Source organism: Anser cygnoides, chromosome 7 (assembly GCF_040182565.1).
Source record: "Anser cygnoides isolate HZ-2024a breed goose chromosome 7, Taihu_goose_T2T_genome, whole genome shotgun sequence".
Taxonomy (NCBI): domain Eukaryota; kingdom Metazoa; phylum Chordata; class Aves; order Anseriformes; family Anatidae; genus Anser; species Anser cygnoides.
In genome coordinates this window covers 29,983,283-30,003,449 of record NC_089879.1, presented here as the reverse complement: position 1 = coordinate 30,003,449, position 20,167 = coordinate 29,983,283, and the positions used below count along the sequence as shown (strand labels likewise).

General features: G+C 37.1%; 1 protein-coding gene across 13 annotated transcripts in view; it reads left to right on the top strand.

The window, feature by feature from the left end:
• GRID1 (glutamate ionotropic receptor delta type subunit 1) overlaps positions 1 to 20,167 on the top strand; it is a 699,294-nt gene that overhangs the window by 540,949 nt on the left and 138,178 nt on the right. For all 13 annotated transcript variants that reach the window (XM_067000674.1, XM_067000673.1, XM_067000680.1 and 10 more), the window contains 4 exons: positions 6,978 to 7,079; positions 8,578 to 8,775; positions 10,848 to 11,172; positions 11,912 to 12,050. In XM_067000674.1, the coding sequence (XP_066856775.1) occupies positions 6,978 to 7,079; positions 8,578 to 8,775; positions 10,848 to 11,172; positions 11,912 to 12,050 (764 nt within the window). The remainder of the gene's footprint in view (positions 1 to 6,977; positions 7,080 to 8,577; positions 8,776 to 10,847; positions 11,173 to 11,911; positions 12,051 to 20,167) is intronic.

Below are 20,167 nucleotides of genomic sequence, written 5' to 3'. Positions count from 1 at the left end.
AATATTCACAGTTGCTTCTTTTACTGTTCTTGTGCTGACTCCTCTACCCCAGTGGTATTGTCCTGTTCTCCCAATGATTTTCTTCCAGCTTGCCTAAATCTCGTTCAGACAGATGTTGAACACATTATTAAGACTGTATGTTCTTCTCAGCTGTGTTGTGACTGCTTTCGGTGCAGCCTGTGCCATGAGATGTGTGGAGTGCAAAATCACACTGTCACTTCTGCAGCCATACTGTATTAAAAGTTTGTGATCCATTTGCAGCGCACTCTCACCCTGCACAATTTTTTAACATCAATTTCCATTTTTTTCTTCAACTGATGTATATATACTTCTCACTTCTTTCCTTTTCATTAATGTTTATTTCTAGTTATGCCAGATGCATGTTACTATTTCTTGTCTGTTTTTTTACTACTCCCTACTCCCATTTATTTTTCTCTGTGTTCTAGTCTGACATATTTACAGTGCTTTCCAGTTTTGAGATATCTTTGCATTTTAGACATTTTGTTTTTAGTAATTTGCTATTTCCTGTTCCAAATCATTAATAAAGCTATTAAGTAAATAAGATAGTAATAATGACTTGTCATAAATTACCTCAAAACTTCTCTCTTCATCTTCATATATCATTCTTTGTTGTTGCTTAGAAGGAGTTCATAAATTATGTGATATTGTCATTATTCAGGAAATGAATTCAAATTGTCCTAGATGTGTTTTCACAATAACCTGTATGAAACAAAACTGAAATTCAGTTATAAGTATATCACCTTCATTTCTGTTACCTATTAATTTTGCTATCAAAAAAAAAAAAAAAAACAATAGTCAATTTTGCCCAGAATGGCTTGTTCATCGTAACATCTTGCTGCCTAATGCTTATCTTCCTATTATTCTCTATAGATGTATTATTACAATTTATATAGCACCAAACATTTACAAAACACTGAAGCTAGAATAAGCTGCATACTTCTCCCTAAAGACATCACATTCTTAAAAGCCCATTAAAGCAGCAAGTTACATCAATGTGCTTCACTGTCTCACATAGGGTCCTGTTGGATGAACAGCAGTGAGATTGTAGCCCCAGAGGATTTGGCCTTTTCCTAATCCAGCATTTTTTCATACTTTATATTGGCTAGGCGTTGCCTTTAAAGGGCTTACTGTCTCATGAGATGGATGGTGCTGTTTTCTGAAGTGTTGGAAATGGGAGAAAGCAGCTTTCCATCATCTCCCTGCCCTGCTCTGAACTTTTACCATGCAGCTGAAATCCTTGTGTGGCCCCGTAATGACAAACTGAGTGTTTTGAGTGTTAAACAGGATGTGATAAAATTTTCATCCAAAAGACTAAGTTTCTGTACCTCTTAAGACTGGGCTCGCAATCCTCTGCTTCATAGTTTTGGTATGTTTTGGAGTTCTCCGTGGCTCTATGGCTATGGGTGTGTAGGTATTCTCATCATACCAAGTTGCACAGCTTTGATACAACTTGATGATGGTTATTATCCTGGAATTAAACTCATACGTTTGGCTTAGCTTTTAGGTTTCTAAAGGTACAGATATGTCTACTGGGTCTTTGAAAGTGCCAGTGACTAAAGTAACTGTTCAGGAGCCCTAACGTGTGTTAATGTTTTGAAGTAGATATGTGTATATGCATTTTAATAAATATAAGTACTTTATTAAATCTCATAGGGAAACATAAAATGTCCAAGAGTTGCTTAACTTTCTCATTTCTGAGTTGGGGTCCTTAGGATTCCTAATGTGTAGTGATACCTTGCTGCCCAAAGATCACAAAAGCTAACTCAGGAATTTACCTCTTGCAGCCTTCACAGCAGACTTATGGAGTTTGCCACAGACTGATTTTCCTATCCAAATACACCAGCATTCTAATAATAAGAATTCCAGTTTCCCTGTCAATGTTTGGAAGCAGGCTATGTCTTTAATACAAACAAAATGCAGAATATCAGAATAGATTAGAATAAACATCAGACCTAGATGACTTGCAGTTGTTTCACTGCAATCAAAGTAGGGTTATGTTGGAACACAGAGCACTACCTTAAATTAGTTTAGTTGATCATCTTGTCCAGGTTCTTATCGTTAAAAATGCTTGTGCTTCAGGGTAGAGATGTCAGAACCTTTCTAATAATTTTGTAGCTGTTGCAGAAAAGAATCGTATCAGATTTGCTTGCACATATGAAAATTGATACCTTTATATTTTCTTAATCCTATTTTATGTAATTACAGATTATATGAATGCACAGTTCAAAAGGATTCTTTTTTTTTAATTATGATCCCATATTTTACACGAAAAGCTTTTGGTACCCACAAAACAATTCCAGTCATAAGAAAAGGAACAGATGTTTCAGGGAGTCCTGTTGGTTCCTTAAGAAGGACTCAAAGTCCAATGTGTGAATCCCATTAATACCATGCTGTAAATGATATTGAACAACAAATCTCTAGATTACTGATACGTTGCATTTAAAAACAATCCTGGGATTCAATGTAAATATTTGCTTTACTTACTATTTAAATTGATTCCTTTTTATTGCTTAGAATTGCAACATAAGAGTGTCCAATTTGCTCCATTTACTTAATGTACCACTACTGTATTTTACATTTGCCTCCTGTAAACTTTATTTTTATTGTTTCTTTTTTATTATTATTTATTATTATTAATATTATTTTAATTACTGTTTTTGTTTAAAGCCTGCTTTTATAACATTAAATGTTTCAGTAAGTGGGTTGATACAGGTGTCACTATCTCAGGGCATGAGAACTGACTGCCCCTTTCTCCTATTTGCTCTTTGTTAGAAGTCTACAAGTTTCAAGGCAGGGGTTCCCAAATTTAATTGGTTTGGATAGTGTAACCTTGGCTCCAAATTTGTTACCAGACAAAAGTTTTCAGTTTTTGGTAAGGTAGAATAGCATGCTCTGTCTTAATTGTAGCCCTTTCAAACGCTACTATGCATCTGTTAAAAAAAACATGGGTTTATATTTCTTAAGGGAATCACATTTTCAGTGAAAATTAGGGATAATATTTAGGGTGTTTTCATACTTAAAATAGAGTTAGATAGCAGTGGCATGCACTATTTTGACAGTAACTACTGCATCAAATACTTACATAATGTAAATGGTCTTTTTCACTTTTGTGAGAAAAACTTTAGATACTCACTTTTTATGCTAATGCCAGTTATTTACTAGTAGTTTGGGATAATTTTCATCTCCATTTGTTTGGGCCCAAAACAGACATTTGCCATAGTCCAGTGGTTTGAGCATTCACAGCAGAGTTAGGAAAACTAATTTCAAGTTCCTTATTCAAGGAGTATGTAATTATTGTGTAGTACAGCAGCATGAAAATACAGACTTGCAGACAAACAGCTGTGTAACAAACAACTGAGTTGATAATCAGTTTCAGCTCCTAAATGAGGAGGCACACAGGCTCTCAATCTCATTGATCAAGTTCAAAGGAGGCTGTAAATCTTGCAAATCTATGTTAAGTGCATGCAACCTTGATTTATTTGAGTAAATGGATTGTCTGCCTCATTATGCTGATGAGGGTCTTCACACTTCTGTGGAGCTGTTTCTGATATTGTCCGGTTACCATGACATTTCAGTACGATATCCCCTGAGGAACTAAGCTCAAGTAAGCCTTGGGCAGCCATGAGCTGCATAATTGACAAAGTCATGAAACTCCTTTGTTAGAGTATGGCTTCTAATGTATTGATGGAAACTCAGGAATCTGAGAATTACATTGTCGTCAGATATTCTTTGGAGGTCATGATGGGTATCAGTACTTTTCAGGAAAAAATCCCAGCATGTTCATGAGGCATACTGTGGATAACATACATTCCCATTTCATTTGACATTCCCAGGCTGTCTAGTTGTGTAGTTGTTTCAATTGTGTATTGAGTATGTGTGTTTGGAGCTATATATTGCTCGTGGGGGTTGAAAACCATGTTAAAATTTTGAATTTCTCTCTCTGAGCTTTTCCTTGCAGTTCTGATTGAAAATGCAGTAAATATTGATAAAGATCAGAAATGTTTATTGAGTCAGAATTTTGCAAGAAGCTACCTTTTTGTCTGAATTTTGCATTTGTTTCCTCTGGTTTGTCTTTAGTGGGTCATTGAGCTTCTGATGTATGCCTGGAACTATAAGATAATAGCCAACAATATGGCTGTTTAAGAAAGAGAAACTAGGTAGAAGGTTTAATCTGAAAAGCTTTATTAAAGTAGCTGTTTTCAAAACCTTAGCTCCAATAACCCAGAAACTCAAGAACCAAAACCAAGCAAACCAAACAATAACAAACACATTGTCATTAAATATATTTTCCAGAGACCACTGATTTTTGAAATACATCCAATAAGTGCGGATTCTGCAAGTAGTTGTTTGTCATAATCGGATCTAAAAGCCCTAGATCTCCATCAGCTGATGGTTGTTCTGTAACCTTTGACTCGAGAGTTCTGGTAGGAACATGGTACATATTTCTACAAAGAATGAAACTCTAACGGTCTTATCAAATAACAGCAGTACTCATTGTGTTTAACAGTGCTGGAAATTAGTTTCTCGGGCACTGATCTTGATAGGTCAACTGTCACAAATTGGTGTGCGTATCTGTAAATGTATCAGTCCTATAAACAAAATTCTGTCTGCAAGAAGTGGAAGCCAAAATTGGCACACTTCTGAACAAGAGAAATTTTCTGAAGCACAGAGATGTAAAGGAAAAATCCCTTCTGGAAAAGGTTTTTCTCATGTTCCATTTATGAACTTTATCTGCATCATTTGCCTTTTAGAGACTGGAAAATTTGTCTCTCCATACGGAATGCCATGGAGTTCTGTGCAGATGTGAAATATGCTTCTCCTCCTTGCACTTACCCCTACTGCATAAAAGAGAAATCTTTGTCTCTCCTTTTGAACAAAAGGAATAGGCTTTGGTTTTGCACTGGCATGTTTCCAGCTATTTTAGGAATTCCTATTGTTAATACAGAATGCAAAATAGAGGGTATTCAAAAAGTTTGACCTCTTGAGGTGAAATCAGATAGGGTTTTTGAAGGGAAAAGGAGCAAGAGAAGGAATTGAAATGTCAGCCCATCAGTGGTAGAGAAACAAATGAGTGTTTCATTACTTGTTTTCGAATAAATAGTGATTATCATCTGTATATTGTGTAAGCCATTCTGGCACAAAACTTCCCTGTCTCTTTACCATAAACTTACTGCATAGGACAGCTGAAGAAAGCTTAGTCAGAGCAACATTCTTTACAGATTTAAGAGAATATATATACCCCACGTACCAATACCCATCTTTGAAATCTGTTGAACCGTACTGATTTATGTCAGCTGACAAATTGGTTAACTTTGCTTAGCAATAGCAAAAGCTAACATCTGGACATATTTCAGAGCAAGCATCTGAATTTGAATTTAAGAGATATCATAGCTATAGGTATCTACCCATATTGCTATAGATGCTTTTATGTAAAAAACATAGTTTGTCACTCCAAACTGACATTACAGGTGGAAAATTTTCAATCTGAGATACTTCAGCTTTCAGGAGTGTCATCAGAAAGCTTAATACTATTACTCAGTCATTCTCCTTTTTCATCCTTCAGGTCAGTTGGGTTAAAGAGGTATAGCTTAATTCTTTTCTTACCTATCTCTCAGGTTGAAGATTTAGTGATTATAGAATAATTTTCATCAGTTGTACCTGTGTGATGGATATGATGGCCGAGTAGTTACTAAATGTCCTGTTCTTTTTAGTTCCCTGTTTTTCTTCTGCAAGAAAATAAAAATAAAACTATACAGATCTCCCTCACGCAATATATTTGTTGGTTTGACTTTTGAGGCTTTAGGATATAACTGAAATCATAGAAATAAATCATGTAGGACATCTAGCCATAGGCATTTTCAGTAAAATAAATTATTTCCAAGAAGATTTTGACTTGCTACATGAAGCTTAGCTTCTGGCAGGAGGAAGCCACATTTAACGTATCTTGGACTGAGTTTAATTGCTACGGGGCATGCCTTCAGCTAACAACACTGCCTCCATATATGTGAGCGTAGTATTGGTGTTTAAGAGTACAGCTAAAAACAAACAAACAAAGAAAAACAGTTTCTACTCAATACTGCTTATGACTCTTCCAAACAAAATGACACCATGAGTTCTGTTTGAAAGTAAAAGGAGTGTCTGACTGCTGCTGCTGCAGAATATATTCAGTTTGAATAATCCAGAGGTCACTTAAGATTGACTTTTGTATTGAACCTCTTTTCAGAAAAAGCAATAAAATTGATTTTGAAGTGCTAAATTTAATTAAAAAATAAAATATTTAGATGTAATATTCTGTGGAGTTATCATGAAAATATGTATCTAGCATCTAGCAGATGCCTACAGTGCTCTTAGAGTTTATGAGATATTTGATCATGGAAGCCTGGGAAGCTGAGAGGCTGTCATTATTTTACTGATGAGGTAGAAGTAGGGCAAGAAGAGAGAAAATAGGACTTAATATAGGATCTGAAGGAAGCCCAAGACAGAAGAGGAGGCAGTTTTGCACCATAGAATCTGTCAAGAATTTATAACCATCAGCAAGCAAGAGCATTGTGCATCAGGAAGAATGGTTGGTCTTTGATAAGCAGTAGAGAATGACTTGAAAAGTAGGAGGGAATTTGATCAGAGAGGAAAATATGGGATGGTAAGACTACAGATAATCCCTGTCTGTCAAGCAATATAAACTTATTAGAGAGAAAAGTCATATAGTGATCTGGGTGAAGTAAAATGGCAAATACTACAGATAATAGAGCAGTTATATTACAGGCATTGATGAAAATGCATTCACACAAAAGACTAGTTTGTCTGTGCTCTGAATCTCACTGATTCAGATTGTGTTAAAAAAAAAAATCCTCTCTATATGAACTCTAGATTCAATCAAGCTGCTGCAAAATGTTCATGAAAGTATTGAAGGATTTCTGCCTACCAGTCCTTCAGACTTACTGTACTTTCTGTTCTAGTTGGCCACGTGGGACTCTGAGAAAGGACTGAATGGTAGCCTGCAAGAACGACGTCTGGGCAGTGACTTACAAGGATTGACACTCAAAGTGGTGACTGTCTTGGTATGATGCTATTTGAGTTCAGGAAACAAAATGCTCAAAATAGAAAGGATCTGACTATTTTGGGTGCTTCCTTCAGAATTTTTTCCTATCATTTTCAATTCTGTATTTTTGGATGATCAGTTACATAAGCAAGGAAGATAGATGATGGCCTTATATTATTATATGTATATCTGTGCAATGTCAGAGATGTATAGCATTGTTTGCTTGTGCTTTTTTTTCTGCATTGTAATTCATACTGGGCATGGAACCAGCACAAAGTCTTAAGTGCACAGGACTACATTTCAGATACAGTACTCTAACTCAGACATGCAGTTTCTAGTACTTAATGGATTTTAAGATCAGATGGGCCAATTATGATAATCTAATCTTGACTCTTGTACACTGCAGGCTGTAAAATGTAATCGGGTGTTTCTTCCGTTGAGTTCGTAACTTCCTGTTGAGATAAACTACGTCTTTTAGAAAGATATAGACTATGTGTTTTTAGTACTGCAGTTTGTTACTATTCTGAGTGGTAGCAGAGCTCCTGTTAGCTAAGTGCTAAATTAAGGGCAAATTAAGGTTTGAATGCATTCCTGCCTAAGGTACCGCAGTTCCCAGATTGAAGAATGTGATGTCTTTGTGTTTTTTATTGTTCTTTTTCTGAATCATGGTACAAATAGGAAGTAATGCACCAGACGATTAAAGCAGTCTCCCCAGCTTTCTTTCCTCTATCAGGTAACAGGTGAGGTTATGGTATAGTTTACGTGGGAGGTGACCAAATTCCTTCCAGAAGGATGTCAGCACCACAGCACAAATGCAGACAACTGCAGAGACTGTGCAGCTGACACACCCAGCAGAGAAGGATGCCTATGTCTGACTGAAAACATACCAAAAAATGCTGTATTCCTTTATCTCAATATATACTTTACTATAAAATACTCTAGAAACTAATACCCATGAAAGTTATTGTTGGAATTTTCAAATTTTCAAAAATTCAAAAAATTCAACATTTTTAGCAGTTGTTTTGAAAGATTTATCATTGTCAGTAAAAGATGGCTTTCTAAACCTGATATGCTCTGAGCTGGAAAGCAGTAGTGCTCCTATCTAAGGCTCATCTGCTTAACTTAACATCTATATTCTAGATAGTTAGTTAAGACACTAAGGTAGGTGTCATTGCCCTCTTTATATTCAGCGAGAAGAGGCAGGTATTCCAGAGAGTATTCATCCTGCAAACACCAGGAAGCTGACAGAGGGGGCTGAATTGTTCTGTGGAGTTTCTGCTTCCTCTCATGAACTGTGTAAAACCCAGGACCATGGATGTAACTCAGCTGCTGAAGCACTGGTACCTGGTGGGGATGCCTTGGAGTGTTCCACCTGACCTGAGCTTTTTGCTGAGGGGGTTATGAGGGTCTTGAAATCTGTGCTGAGTTGTCCAGAATTAACTCAGGAAACATCCATTTTGCTTAAAAACATAAACACCTTGTTTCAAGTATCAGCTAAGATATTGTTTTTTTCTCAGGAAGAACCTTTTGTGATGGTGGCAGAGAACATACTTGGGCAACCAAAACGTTATAAAGGATTTTCCATTGATGTCCTGGATGCACTTGCCAAGAATCTGGGTTTCAAATATGAGATATATCAAGCTCCTGATGGCAAATATGGACATCAGCTCCAAAACAGCTCCTGGAATGGCATGATTGGAGAACTTATTAACAAGGTACACAGAGAAGAAGCTGTGTTTGAAAAACAAACAACTAATAAAGATTCTTCAGAGTAGGATGTTTAAGCTTAGTTACGGAAGTTTTTGAAATTCTCCCCTTCCTCCATTGGAAATTACAGGAGATTGAATTAGGATCAAAGAGCCAGTACAGAACTCTTCTGAGCTATGGGTGGCTTGAATGTAGTCTAAACCATGCTATTTAAGACCTTTATGTAGGGTAGGAACTATAGAGTGTGTTGGTCTGTTTACTCCCACCTGTTATCAACATACATTATATCAATGTAAATCTGTTTATATAGATGTCAAAAAAGAGTATAAAAAGAGAGGGTGTATGTGAGTGAGTATAGAAGGTATGTATTCTTAACCGATTAATTACTTTTTTTTTGTCATTATATATTTGATACATGACTTGTAGGTATGACTTTCTTTGGATCACTGTGTGGCAATATGTTTCATAAAGATCAACTGATGATTCCAAAATAGGAAAAATATCAGTAATAATATACACCATAAAGAAGTGTTTTGAAGGACCAGAATTTTAAACTGAGCTCAGGATTACTCATTCATTTAATACAAAGAGGACCAAATTTCTTTGTTAATTAAAGTCTTGCAAATCAGGAGTAAGTTAATTGAACTCTGTTGAAGTAAATGGGGAAAGTCTGTAGTTTAGAATCTCCAGGAGAATGAGATTAAAATGTATTTTGTTCATGGTCTTGCTATCTGACATGGGACAAATGCTAATCAAGACAGAGAATCAAAGGAATTAATATTCCATGTCTATGCCCTTTGTAGAAAAGGTTACTCTTCTACAGTGGCGTTATTACTGAAAGTGAAAGCTTTCTCATTATCCAGTCAGTAGGCGTCTCAGTGTCTGGTAAGTAGAGGTTTAGGAAGAAATAGATGCAATTAAAGCAATAGCAAACATGTGTATGATAATGGGATATACTTGGTTGGTGCTAGGAAATATAAAGGATTTTTTACTTATTTTGCGTTGACATAAGCTATTTGAATTTCATTGACTTAAAAATCTGGTAAGAAATCCTGTGAAATTTCTTTGGAAAGTGCATTCTTTGAAGTAACAAAGTATTTATAATAGTATTTCTGCTACTAACTTTTCCACTGCCTCCAAAGAATTTCAAAGCAGATCTCCCTAACCTAATATTTGGCCTACTTTCCCAACAAAACACAGAGATAAGAAACAAAAAGTACATTTTATTTTTTGTAGCAAACTGTTTTGATTAAGATGGGAAAATAATCAAAAACTAATTGCAGCTCTTAAAAGCTTTGGGAATCTTATTTATTAAATACTTTTATCTTTCATTGAGTTTGCATACTCTTAAAGGACCTAGTATATGTAAAACCTGTTCACTCTAAATGTTGAGGTCAAAGCAGTTCCAGGAGCTTAGTTTCCTTTGGGGCGTTCTTACAGTTATTAGTTTTTGCAGGCACTTTATTCTTTGTAAAAACAAAAATCTTCCCCCCAGTTGTCATATGAAATCCATTCATTAATACGGGAAGTTGGCAGGTAGAACAGCAAACACTAGCTCATCACAATACACAAATACCAAAAACACAAGCTAAATAAATTTTGCATGGGGAAGGAGTAAGGATTTTTTTCTCAGTAATCTTGTGATGACAGTAGAGTAAAAGAAGCATTGATAGAGCTGTGAGATGCGCATGGATGGCGCTTCTTCCTTACTGCTTGCAATGCATTGGGTTAATATGGTTTAGAGTTTTAGGCATCATTTGGAAAAGAAGTGAGGCATAAAGATTAAATAAACTGCATTTCATTCCAGACGAGTCAGAGTGACTCTTTTTGTTCAGTAATACTTTGACAGGTTACATTTCACTGTTATGCTTTAAACCAGTGCAATTAATTAATGTTTGATAAAACTGATTCTGATTTTACTTTTTAGGCAATTTATTTTACTTTGTCTAAATATGTTAGATTTTAAAAAGATATGCACAGAGCCACTTGCTTTTGAAAAAGCTCCTCTTGAAGGCTAGCAGAACGCTAGCAGAATTCATGGTGAAAGAAGGAGATCTGACCTGTTGCCTTTGTCTCGCAGAGAGCAGATCTAGCAATCTCAGCCATCACTATAACACCTGAAAGAGAGAGTGTTGTGGATTTCAGCAAGCGGTACATGGACTATTCAGTGGGGATCCTGATCAAGAAGCCCGAAGAGAAAATCAACATCTTCTCTCTCTTTGCTCCTTTTGACTTTGCGGTGTGGGCTTGTATTGCTGCAGCCATCCCTATAGTTGGTGTCTTAATATTTGTCTTGAACCGGATCCAGGCAGTCAGGGCACAGAACGCTTCCCAGCCGAGCCCTTCTGCTTCCTCCACCCTGCACAGTGCCATCTGGGTTGTGTACGGCGCCTTCGTTCAGCAAGGTACATAGTCTGTTACAGACACCACTGATGGATGTTCAGAAGTGTTCTATCTTGTTTAGAGCATTTCAGGACATGTTAGTCTTGGCCAGAGTATTTCTAAAGATGAAAGAGAAGGTTTGTACAAGGAGGTAATATGTTTTTTTATCCCAGGTAATGAACAGTGGGAAGGGGGGGATTTGGGGGATTACGTTATGCTTTTCTGTTCCTCAGAAAGTCTAGTGAAACCATTCCTGACAGACTTTTCCACTGTGAAAATGATCACTTGGTAAATAAACGGCAGAGCTGCTTGGCTCAACATTACAATACTTCTCCAACTCAGAAACTAGCACCTTTTCTAATCCTTTAAATGTGATTTAAAAAAAAAAAAAGTTTTTGAACTAATATGATACAGTTTATCTTTCTGTTCTTTGAAACGAATAGGAAAATGTTCTGAACACTGTGTAATGATTTAATTCCAGGATATTAGTGGTACTTCACCATTAAACTTTCCTTATTTAGAATATTATTCATGTTCTGTATGTCTGATCCTGAATAATGCCTGAGGGAAACATTTTGAAAGATTATTTTCTAGAACAGTACCCAGGGCAAGAAGTTGACTACCTGTTGTAATGGAAGTAGTGCTTAGCTCACAGCAAAAGGGATGCACAAATACAGAGGGTTACTCCAACAAAGTTCAACATATCAGAGCACGCAGGGGAGAAGTTCCTGAAACATCCTCATTTTCCCTGTTTGCTTGTAGGGGGTGAATCTACTGTCAATTCTGTGGCTATGCGCATTGTAATGGGAAGTTGGTGGCTCTTCACCCTTATCGTGTGCTCATCCTACACAGCAAACTTAGCAGCATTTCTCACAGTATCAAGGATGGATAATCCTATAAGGTAAGAGCCTTTTCTTAACATGAAGCTGGAAACCTGGATTTCACAGAAATGTATTACGCATTTGAGCACCCATTCTTGCAAGAAGGAGATAACTCTAATAAAATACTCTTCTTATTTTCAGTGACTGCTTTCTCTTTTCCCCTCCCCACCCCTTCTCCTTCACTCCTACAACCCTCAAATGAATGGAAGGGACAATGGCATTTTAACTGTGTATTTTTGAAGAAGAGTTGTCTTTCACGTTTATTTTTATTTTGCTTAACTAGAGATCTAAGTGCTTCAGCTATCTGTATTTCTTTGTTGAACATCAGAGAGGAACTACTACTCTAGGGAACTATATATTGTTTCACGTCTCACCTTTAATGTGTTATTTCATGTTCTCAGTATTTTGATATGCATTGCTGTTTATGCTATTATATGCATGTAAGATGATACAAGTGGACTTTTTAAAATGTAGATGGCCTGATTCCGTGGTGTTATTTGCAGAAAAGACTTCTTCTCACAGAGGAAAAGATAACCAAATCTGACTCCAGGGTAATAGATGTAATACAGCAGTCATTTGATTAAATTTATATATAATTTGCTACATTTGTGTTGGCAATATTGTGATGATAAATTACAGCTTCTGTAACAAACTCAATTTATCTTGCACCTTTGACTTTTTCCCCCGCTACCTGCTTACTAATCCATATCCTACAAGAATATTTTCAATAAGTCAAGCCTCTGAGCAGCTCCTGAGGGCTGCTGGTTGTTTGTAAGCATGTTTAATGTTTGTTTGTTTTTCTTTAGAAAATGTAACAGTTAAACGAAATTTCTCCTTTTTCTCTCAAAACATGGACAAAATTTCCAGCTTCACCCTGGCATGGAGTACTGAGAGGACTGTTTATTGTCCTCATTCACTGCTGACAGGATTAGAGTCTGGTATCTCATGTTTGATCTGACAGCAATTGAGTGGAGAGATGGCTAGAGGACAGGCAGTGCAACACAGGCTCTCCTAGAAAATGCTGAGGCAAAGATTTTAGGTGCTGCTGAGTGACACAGTTACTCTGTTAATCTCATTTGGGGTTTCACTGGAAAACTGGAACTGGAATCTGTGTGCAGCACCTAAAACAGAGCTGTTGGCACTTACATGAGACTGTCTCTTAGAGGAAAACAACAACAACAAAAATGCTTTTGCCTTCTCTATGTTATCTGCACAGAAGGACAGAAATAATTGCCATTGCATACATACAGGTAATACAATGCTTTGTATATATATACTGCTAAAATTATTACAAAAAGAGCCCAAAATAATGAAAAGTTCTGTTTTTAAATGAATTTTCTATTAGTTGGGTTGGAATAAGTAAATTTTAACTGTAATAGAAATAAGAACTGCAAGTAATGGATGGAAATGACATGAGAAACTAAAGAGAAGTTTTCAGAGATACTAGTGCACAGTATCTCTGAAACCTGGCTGTAAGACCTCATCCTACAATGTAGGACCAAGGTTAAGCTCAATGAATAAATTGTTCTTGAAACCCAGGACAGAAATAGTTGTCTGGAAGGCTTGAATAATGACCTTCTGAATGATTTCTGATTTTCTTGTTCCTTCATGGTGGAAGAAATTGTCAGGTTTACTGAGCACCTCCCAGAACTTAGCAAGTTTGAGAGGACAAAAGTGTGATGAAATGCAATGAGAAAAAAAAAAAAAAAAGGTGATTGGATTTAAGAACTAAGCTGCTTGATGAGTATATCAGACCTTAGTGGCTGACCTCGTACAATATCTACAGGTGGTTTTGATTCCTCTTATTAAAATTTTTAATAAGGAGAAGTTATTTGGGTAATGGGGCTGCTTGACGTTGTCACAGGACTTCAGAGTCCATTCTGCCCTCTACTATTAGAGATTACAGCTGAAGAATTATGATTATATGCCTTTCTATACCCAGTGGTGGCTGCCACTTTCCAAGTTCCCAGTATCGCATCCACTTTACAAGGAGAGGATACTGGGCTGGGATGTTAACTTTCCCTGCAGCAGCCCATACAGTGCTGTACTCTGTACTTGTATCTAAAACAGCAATGGTATCACACTAGTGTTGTGTCTGCTGCTGAGCAGTGCTGGCACAGCATCAGGACTCTCTCTAACTTCCCTAGGGGTGGGCAAAGATGTGAGAAAAGAAACATCACCAGGGCAGCTGACCTAAACCAACCAAAGGGATATTCCATACCATATGATGTCACACTCAGCAATAGAAGGTGGAAAAAGGAGGAAGAGGGGAGGGGTGGGCTCTCGTTGTGAAAACGTCTGTCCTCCTCCTGAACACCGGCTACGTGCGTTGAGGCCCTGCTTCAAGGACGTGGTCAAGCATCGCTCATTTGTGGGAAATAGAGAGTAATTTCTTTCCTCTGCACTTCCACATAGCCTTTACTTGTTTTGTTTTGTTTTCCCTTTCCCCCTCCCTTTTCCCCTTTCCTTTTTCCCCTTTAGTTAAATAGTCAATTGTTTAGTGAAATTGTTTAGTTAAATTGTTTAATTAATAATAATCTTTCCTTAATAATTATTTTTTTTCCTTTAATTAAATCATCCTTATCTCAACCCGTGAGTTGTTCTTTCCTTTACTTCTTCCCCTCCTCATCTAAGGAGGAGGAGTGAGAGAGCGGTTGTGGTGTTCAGCTGCCTAGCACGGTAAAACCACCACACCAGGTAATCTGAAATGGTAGCTGTCAGAATACTCTGGGTTGATGATTAGTTGGCATAACCAAGCCAGTTAAGGGATTTGCTTGTCTTAGTGTGTTTATGGCTTTTTTACAAAGTTGGCAGAATCTCCCTGAGATCTTGCTACTCTAAGAGATTTGGTCTAAACTCTCCCATCAAAAACTGCTAGTGCCCCAGGAGACAGGAGATGTGTTAAAGAAGTAGGTTTTCTGGATGTTGAAACTCTACCTGTTCCTAAGCCATGATGAAAATATTTTCACGTCATCAGTCATTAGGAGAAACATCTTACTCATTTTTGTAGTGTCAGATTTAAAACAAATATGTTTCCTGAGAAAGTAAATTATTGCCTTACATGAATGCATCATGGCCCTGTCTTTCAGATCCCGTAGCATATAGCTTCAGTGTGGTATGATGTGGAATGAGTATTTTTACCTTTATAAATTTGCCTTTGCGCTTGCCTGTATTTTATCTTTCGTGGACCCAGAAAGGGATAGTTACTTGGAATCCATTTGCTCCCACCCAAAGAGGTGCAATGAATTATAGTTGAAAATTTGCTCACCAGCTGAGAAGTACCAAATCCATCAGAGGTTATTTCCATGGTTAAGAAACCAACCCCCTGTCTGCTCAGCGTGTGCTGTTATCTGTCCCTCCATAGGAAAGTCCTCTGTGTTCAGAATTGCTGCTGCTAAATTGCCAGCAGGGGAGAAAAGAGTTTTACAGTGCTGCAGAAGCTGCAACATAGTTAAGATTTTCATTACAAGACTGATTTTGTTCCCAAGCCCCCTCCAAAATAGCTAATAAGTGTTTCAGCATCAATTTTGGCATGTGCGGTCTGTGACTAGCAGAATAGAAGTACATTTTATTGAATAACTAGGTGTCAATCAACCCAGTGATACTTACCTCCACAATTTCACTGCAAAACAAGTGTGTCATAGAAATCATAAATGGTATTTATTAGAAAGGGCTTGGCGAGACATTCACTGAAGCAGTGTTAAACTGTTGGAAGGCAGATTTTTTGAATTAGCATGTCATGAAAGCCTGCTGATAAAGAAGGCTTTTAAATTTAAAAAAAAAAAAAATCTCATGAGGCTTTTCAACCCTACCATGAGTTTTAGAATCTGCCTGTGGTTCCCAGAAAGGTGAAATACCTGGATAAGGAGGCATGGCGGAAAGCAGCTCTGATGTGCTACCTGTATTTCTGTATTTCCTGAAAGAGACTTCCTACATCCCAAAGGGGTTCCCAAGTGTTGTGCTGTCTGGGTGCCCAGATTGCATGTCAGAAATGTACTTATCTTGGATAGAACAAAGACCTCCTCCTTGTTTTTTCCAAAAACCTCAGGGACTTCATAGTGGGATAACGAGGAGAGGTGCTGGCCCTCCTCCTGGCATGTCGGCAGGTGCTGCCCTGCTCCTTGCATGTCCCGGGTGCCCCTCTCTTGCCGCACTGTGACAGGACAGTAAGGACAGTCAGAATGCAGAGTTTGTGGCCCACCTTAAAACCTTAGGCCCTTTAGGAGACCAGGGATAGGAGAAAACAGCATGGACCTTCCCAGACTGCCCTCCATTCTCAAGTTGCTATTAGGGTTTCCGCATTCATGGAGATTCACAGACAGGGCAGTGTATGCTTAAGCAGATTTCCTGATTATGTATGGGCAGAGGAGCGAGATACTACCCTGCTCCAAAGGAGATGGCATTTCTGTGAAAGAAATTGCTGGTGGCAACCACTTTGGAGCTCGGACTGCAGGGCTGTGATCCACTTTCTGACTTGTTAATGAGCAATTCTTAATTTTTGTTTTCAAGTAGAAATCTAGGTAGTGTTTGTAGCCTGTGCTAATCCTTGACAAACTTGCTTAAACTGAAATGATTTATATTTATTCTAATATTTACAATCAGAGCTGAGAACCCTTCTATAATGGCTCAGTCTGACAAATAAGGGCTAAACTACTACATTAGTTTGTTCTTTCTTTTGTCATATTACATTTTCAACAGCCCTTGGATCTGCTGTCTGACCTTCCATTTGTAATTATGAATTTAATTAGCAGTGACTGAACTTCCAGCTTCATTTCTTGTTAACAAGCAGACTACATACAGTTCAGTAGTGCAGAGATATTCTTAAACTCAGGTTTAGGAGAGCTTGTCTGATAAGAGGTATGAATCATGCAGGAAAAAAAATAGGACATGAAAAGTAAGCTATTTGCAAACTGAAGAGTTTAAATTTAAGATTTTATCAAATTGATACTTAATATTTGGGGCTGCTATGGAGGTTCTTAAAGGCATCTGCATATATGCTTTCATGGTTTGCATAGAAAAGTGTTATATATGCTTTTATAGTCACAGTTGTTTCATGATCTAGCATTTCCTTATTTGCATTTTAATCCCCAAATTTCCATGTGTTTTGGTGACAGTGGAAAATTTACTGCAGCCTAGTAGGGGTGATAAGTCTGGCACTTGGAAGACTTGGGTGCAATTTCTTTTTCTACCACAGGCTTTGTTTGATCTTGGCAAGCTTAGCCTCCTCTCTATCTCAGATCCCTTTCTGTAGAACAGAGTAACATTTTTTCATATCTTATATGGCATGTTGTCAGTTTAGCTGCTTTTAAAATCTTGGCCAGAAATGACCATATTATTATAGCTCTGCAGGTATCAAAAAAGATATAAATGTTCTGGGTTGCATTAAAAAAAATAAATCTCAAAATATTTTAAAAGAAAATGAGGAAAGTATTTTGAAGATGCCAGCTAGAAGGAAATGAACAAAGGTTTCATCTACTGTATTTAAATGGACTTGGTATAGGACTAGTAGCAAGAAACTCACAGAAATCTCCCTGTATTTGCAGTGATTTTGCCTTGAAATTCCTTGTTTGAAAGCAGCCTTTCTGTTCTTAATACCACACGTGGCTTTCTACATATTTCATTGAATTTTCTTTTATTCTTAATTTTCTTGTGTTTAATTTGTACTGTGTTTTGTAGTGTCTGTGCAGCACCTCGGGCACATTGACAGGAGGCACGTATGAATGGGCATGATAAAAAATAATTATCGTGATTATTATTTAAGGCCTGTGAGCAAAAGCTTCAATCATTAAATAACTAGATTAAGTAAGTTCATCCATAAAAATGAAGGGTAAAATATAATAAAAGATGCAAGTGAGTGAGCAAGGACAAAAATTCAAAATATTTCTTAATTTCCAGAATATTCACTTTTTAGAGCACGTAGAAGAAATGCCATGGGAAATGCTCTGCAACCTGTGCAGCAGGGCAGCAGCAGTCAGCAGCATGCCTCCAGGCACAGTTCAGAACAAGACACTGTGTTGTGGGCAGTGCTTGATCTCCATCATTTATCTTTTCATTTCCCTTCTGCTGGTGGTGTGGCCCATTGGATGCTTTTGGGAAGTCCAGGGCTTCACAAAGTCTGGAGCCTCTTAAAAGTCTTTCTGCATGTTGGCATATGCTGTTCAACCGTGGTTTAAAATGGATCCTAGTAATTCCTGTAACTGAGCAAGCAGGCCAGCATGGAAGTGTAAATATTTCCCAGGGATATTTTTTTCTGGGAAAAATAAACAGCTGAAAATCAAGCTTGCATTCCACCCCTCCAGTTGCCATTATAAAAAGATGGCATATATTGGAGATCGATGGAAAGCCAAGAGCCTTGAGATTCCACGCCCTCTTCATCTCTGCCTTTACAGCACCTGTATTAGAGCATCTCTTCATTTATTCTTGTTACTGGGAAGTTCTGTGTCTTAAGTGGATTGAGGTATTAACTTTTGATGCACATACAGTTCAGGGAAATAAATTATTTGGATATGACGTTACCAAAATCTAGCATCTGCACAGGTAATAACATGATTTTTTAAAATTGCTTTTTATTTTATTTTATTTTTATTTTTATTTTATTTATTTTTTTTTTGCTTTGGAAGGGTGAAAACCTAGCAAGAGCAGTAACCTTCATGAAAGCCCATCAACACTTACATGGATTGGTTCAAATCCAAGATTTGATATGCAATCTCTTTTTCTCAGCTCAGATTGCATTGATTTTGATGTCAGATTTTCTCATGTTCATATTGATTATTCACTGGCTGTCCATAGAGTAGAGTGACTGTATGCTGTCTGCATACATTAAATTGGCCCCTGACTTCAGCCTTTGTTATAGTGTGTGGCTTCTTTTTATTACAACGATAATACCTTTGGCTTATTTTGTTGTGTGTGCTTTTTTTCCCCCTATTTGACTCCTAAGGGATAAACAATACAAAATACAGTAACAGAAGAATTATGCCCAATAGGATATTTATATTTCTATTGTTTTTCTCTAAAGAAGTTGATATAATGTCTTTTATGAACTGATAATAAAATCTAATATAACAGGATATTAAGAAGGAAAAAAAATGATTACTACAGCAATTCAGACAGAGATAGCCTTAAAGCTCTAAATATCTCCTAGTTGTAAAACTACCTCAGTCCATTATTTTTAAGGATAAAAACAGGAATAATAAGAAAAATTTCATAGTGAATTCTGGTTTGTAAATGCAGTCTTGGTGAGGAACAACTGTTAAAATTGCAAAAGTAATTTAATTTTCTTTTTTTTTTTTTTTTACATTTTCTTAAAAAGTAAAATTGCTGCTTTTTTTCATGTGAATATACAATTTGATGTGTTTGCCTATTGGCCATATTTACTTTCATTTTGGACAGAAAAACATTGTTACATGGCCCCACAGTATATGTCTTTGTCAGAAGAACGTTTAAACAAAGGCCCTCGAAGTGGGAAGCCAAGTAGATCCTGGAAAAAAAAAAGGTACCTTCATGACACTTGCTGGTGAAAAAGCTGCCCAGAAAGCAAGCAAGCAAACAAACAAGAAACCTGTAAAATGACTTGTATTTTATACCTTTTATCTGTGCAGCTCGGAGTCATTAGTGTAACAGTGAGTCCTATTATAAAAGTCACGCAGGTTGTTCTATTATGTGGTAAGATAGTGCATATTTTTGCATAGGCTTCAAGGTCCTCTGGAGTCAGGTGATGTCTCTGAAAGCATCTCTGCAGACAGAACAAACAAGTTAATTGCATTTGCAAAATGACCAATAACTAGTAAGCTCTATATCACAGTAAAGTTACTTCCTGTACCCTGCTCCCTGTGAATCAAGCACATAAAGTTAAAAAATAGTTCTACCTAACTTGTAAGAAGGGAAAGTTGTACCTAGTTTCTTACTTGCTCTCGGCTCAGACAGGACATACATAAGCTTCCAGCTCTGATAATCTGCTGTGTATTTTGAAAAATGCTTCATTTGCCTGTGCCAGAAAAAGTCTTCTCTCTTGCACACTTCTTCAGCGACATTTCCACATGAGCAGTAGTGCTGCCATTTTCATAGCACATGCATTCAGCACCAGAATTCCTGGCCTGCCTGACAGCAAAAGTAATTTTCCCTCCTTCTATTTGCTACC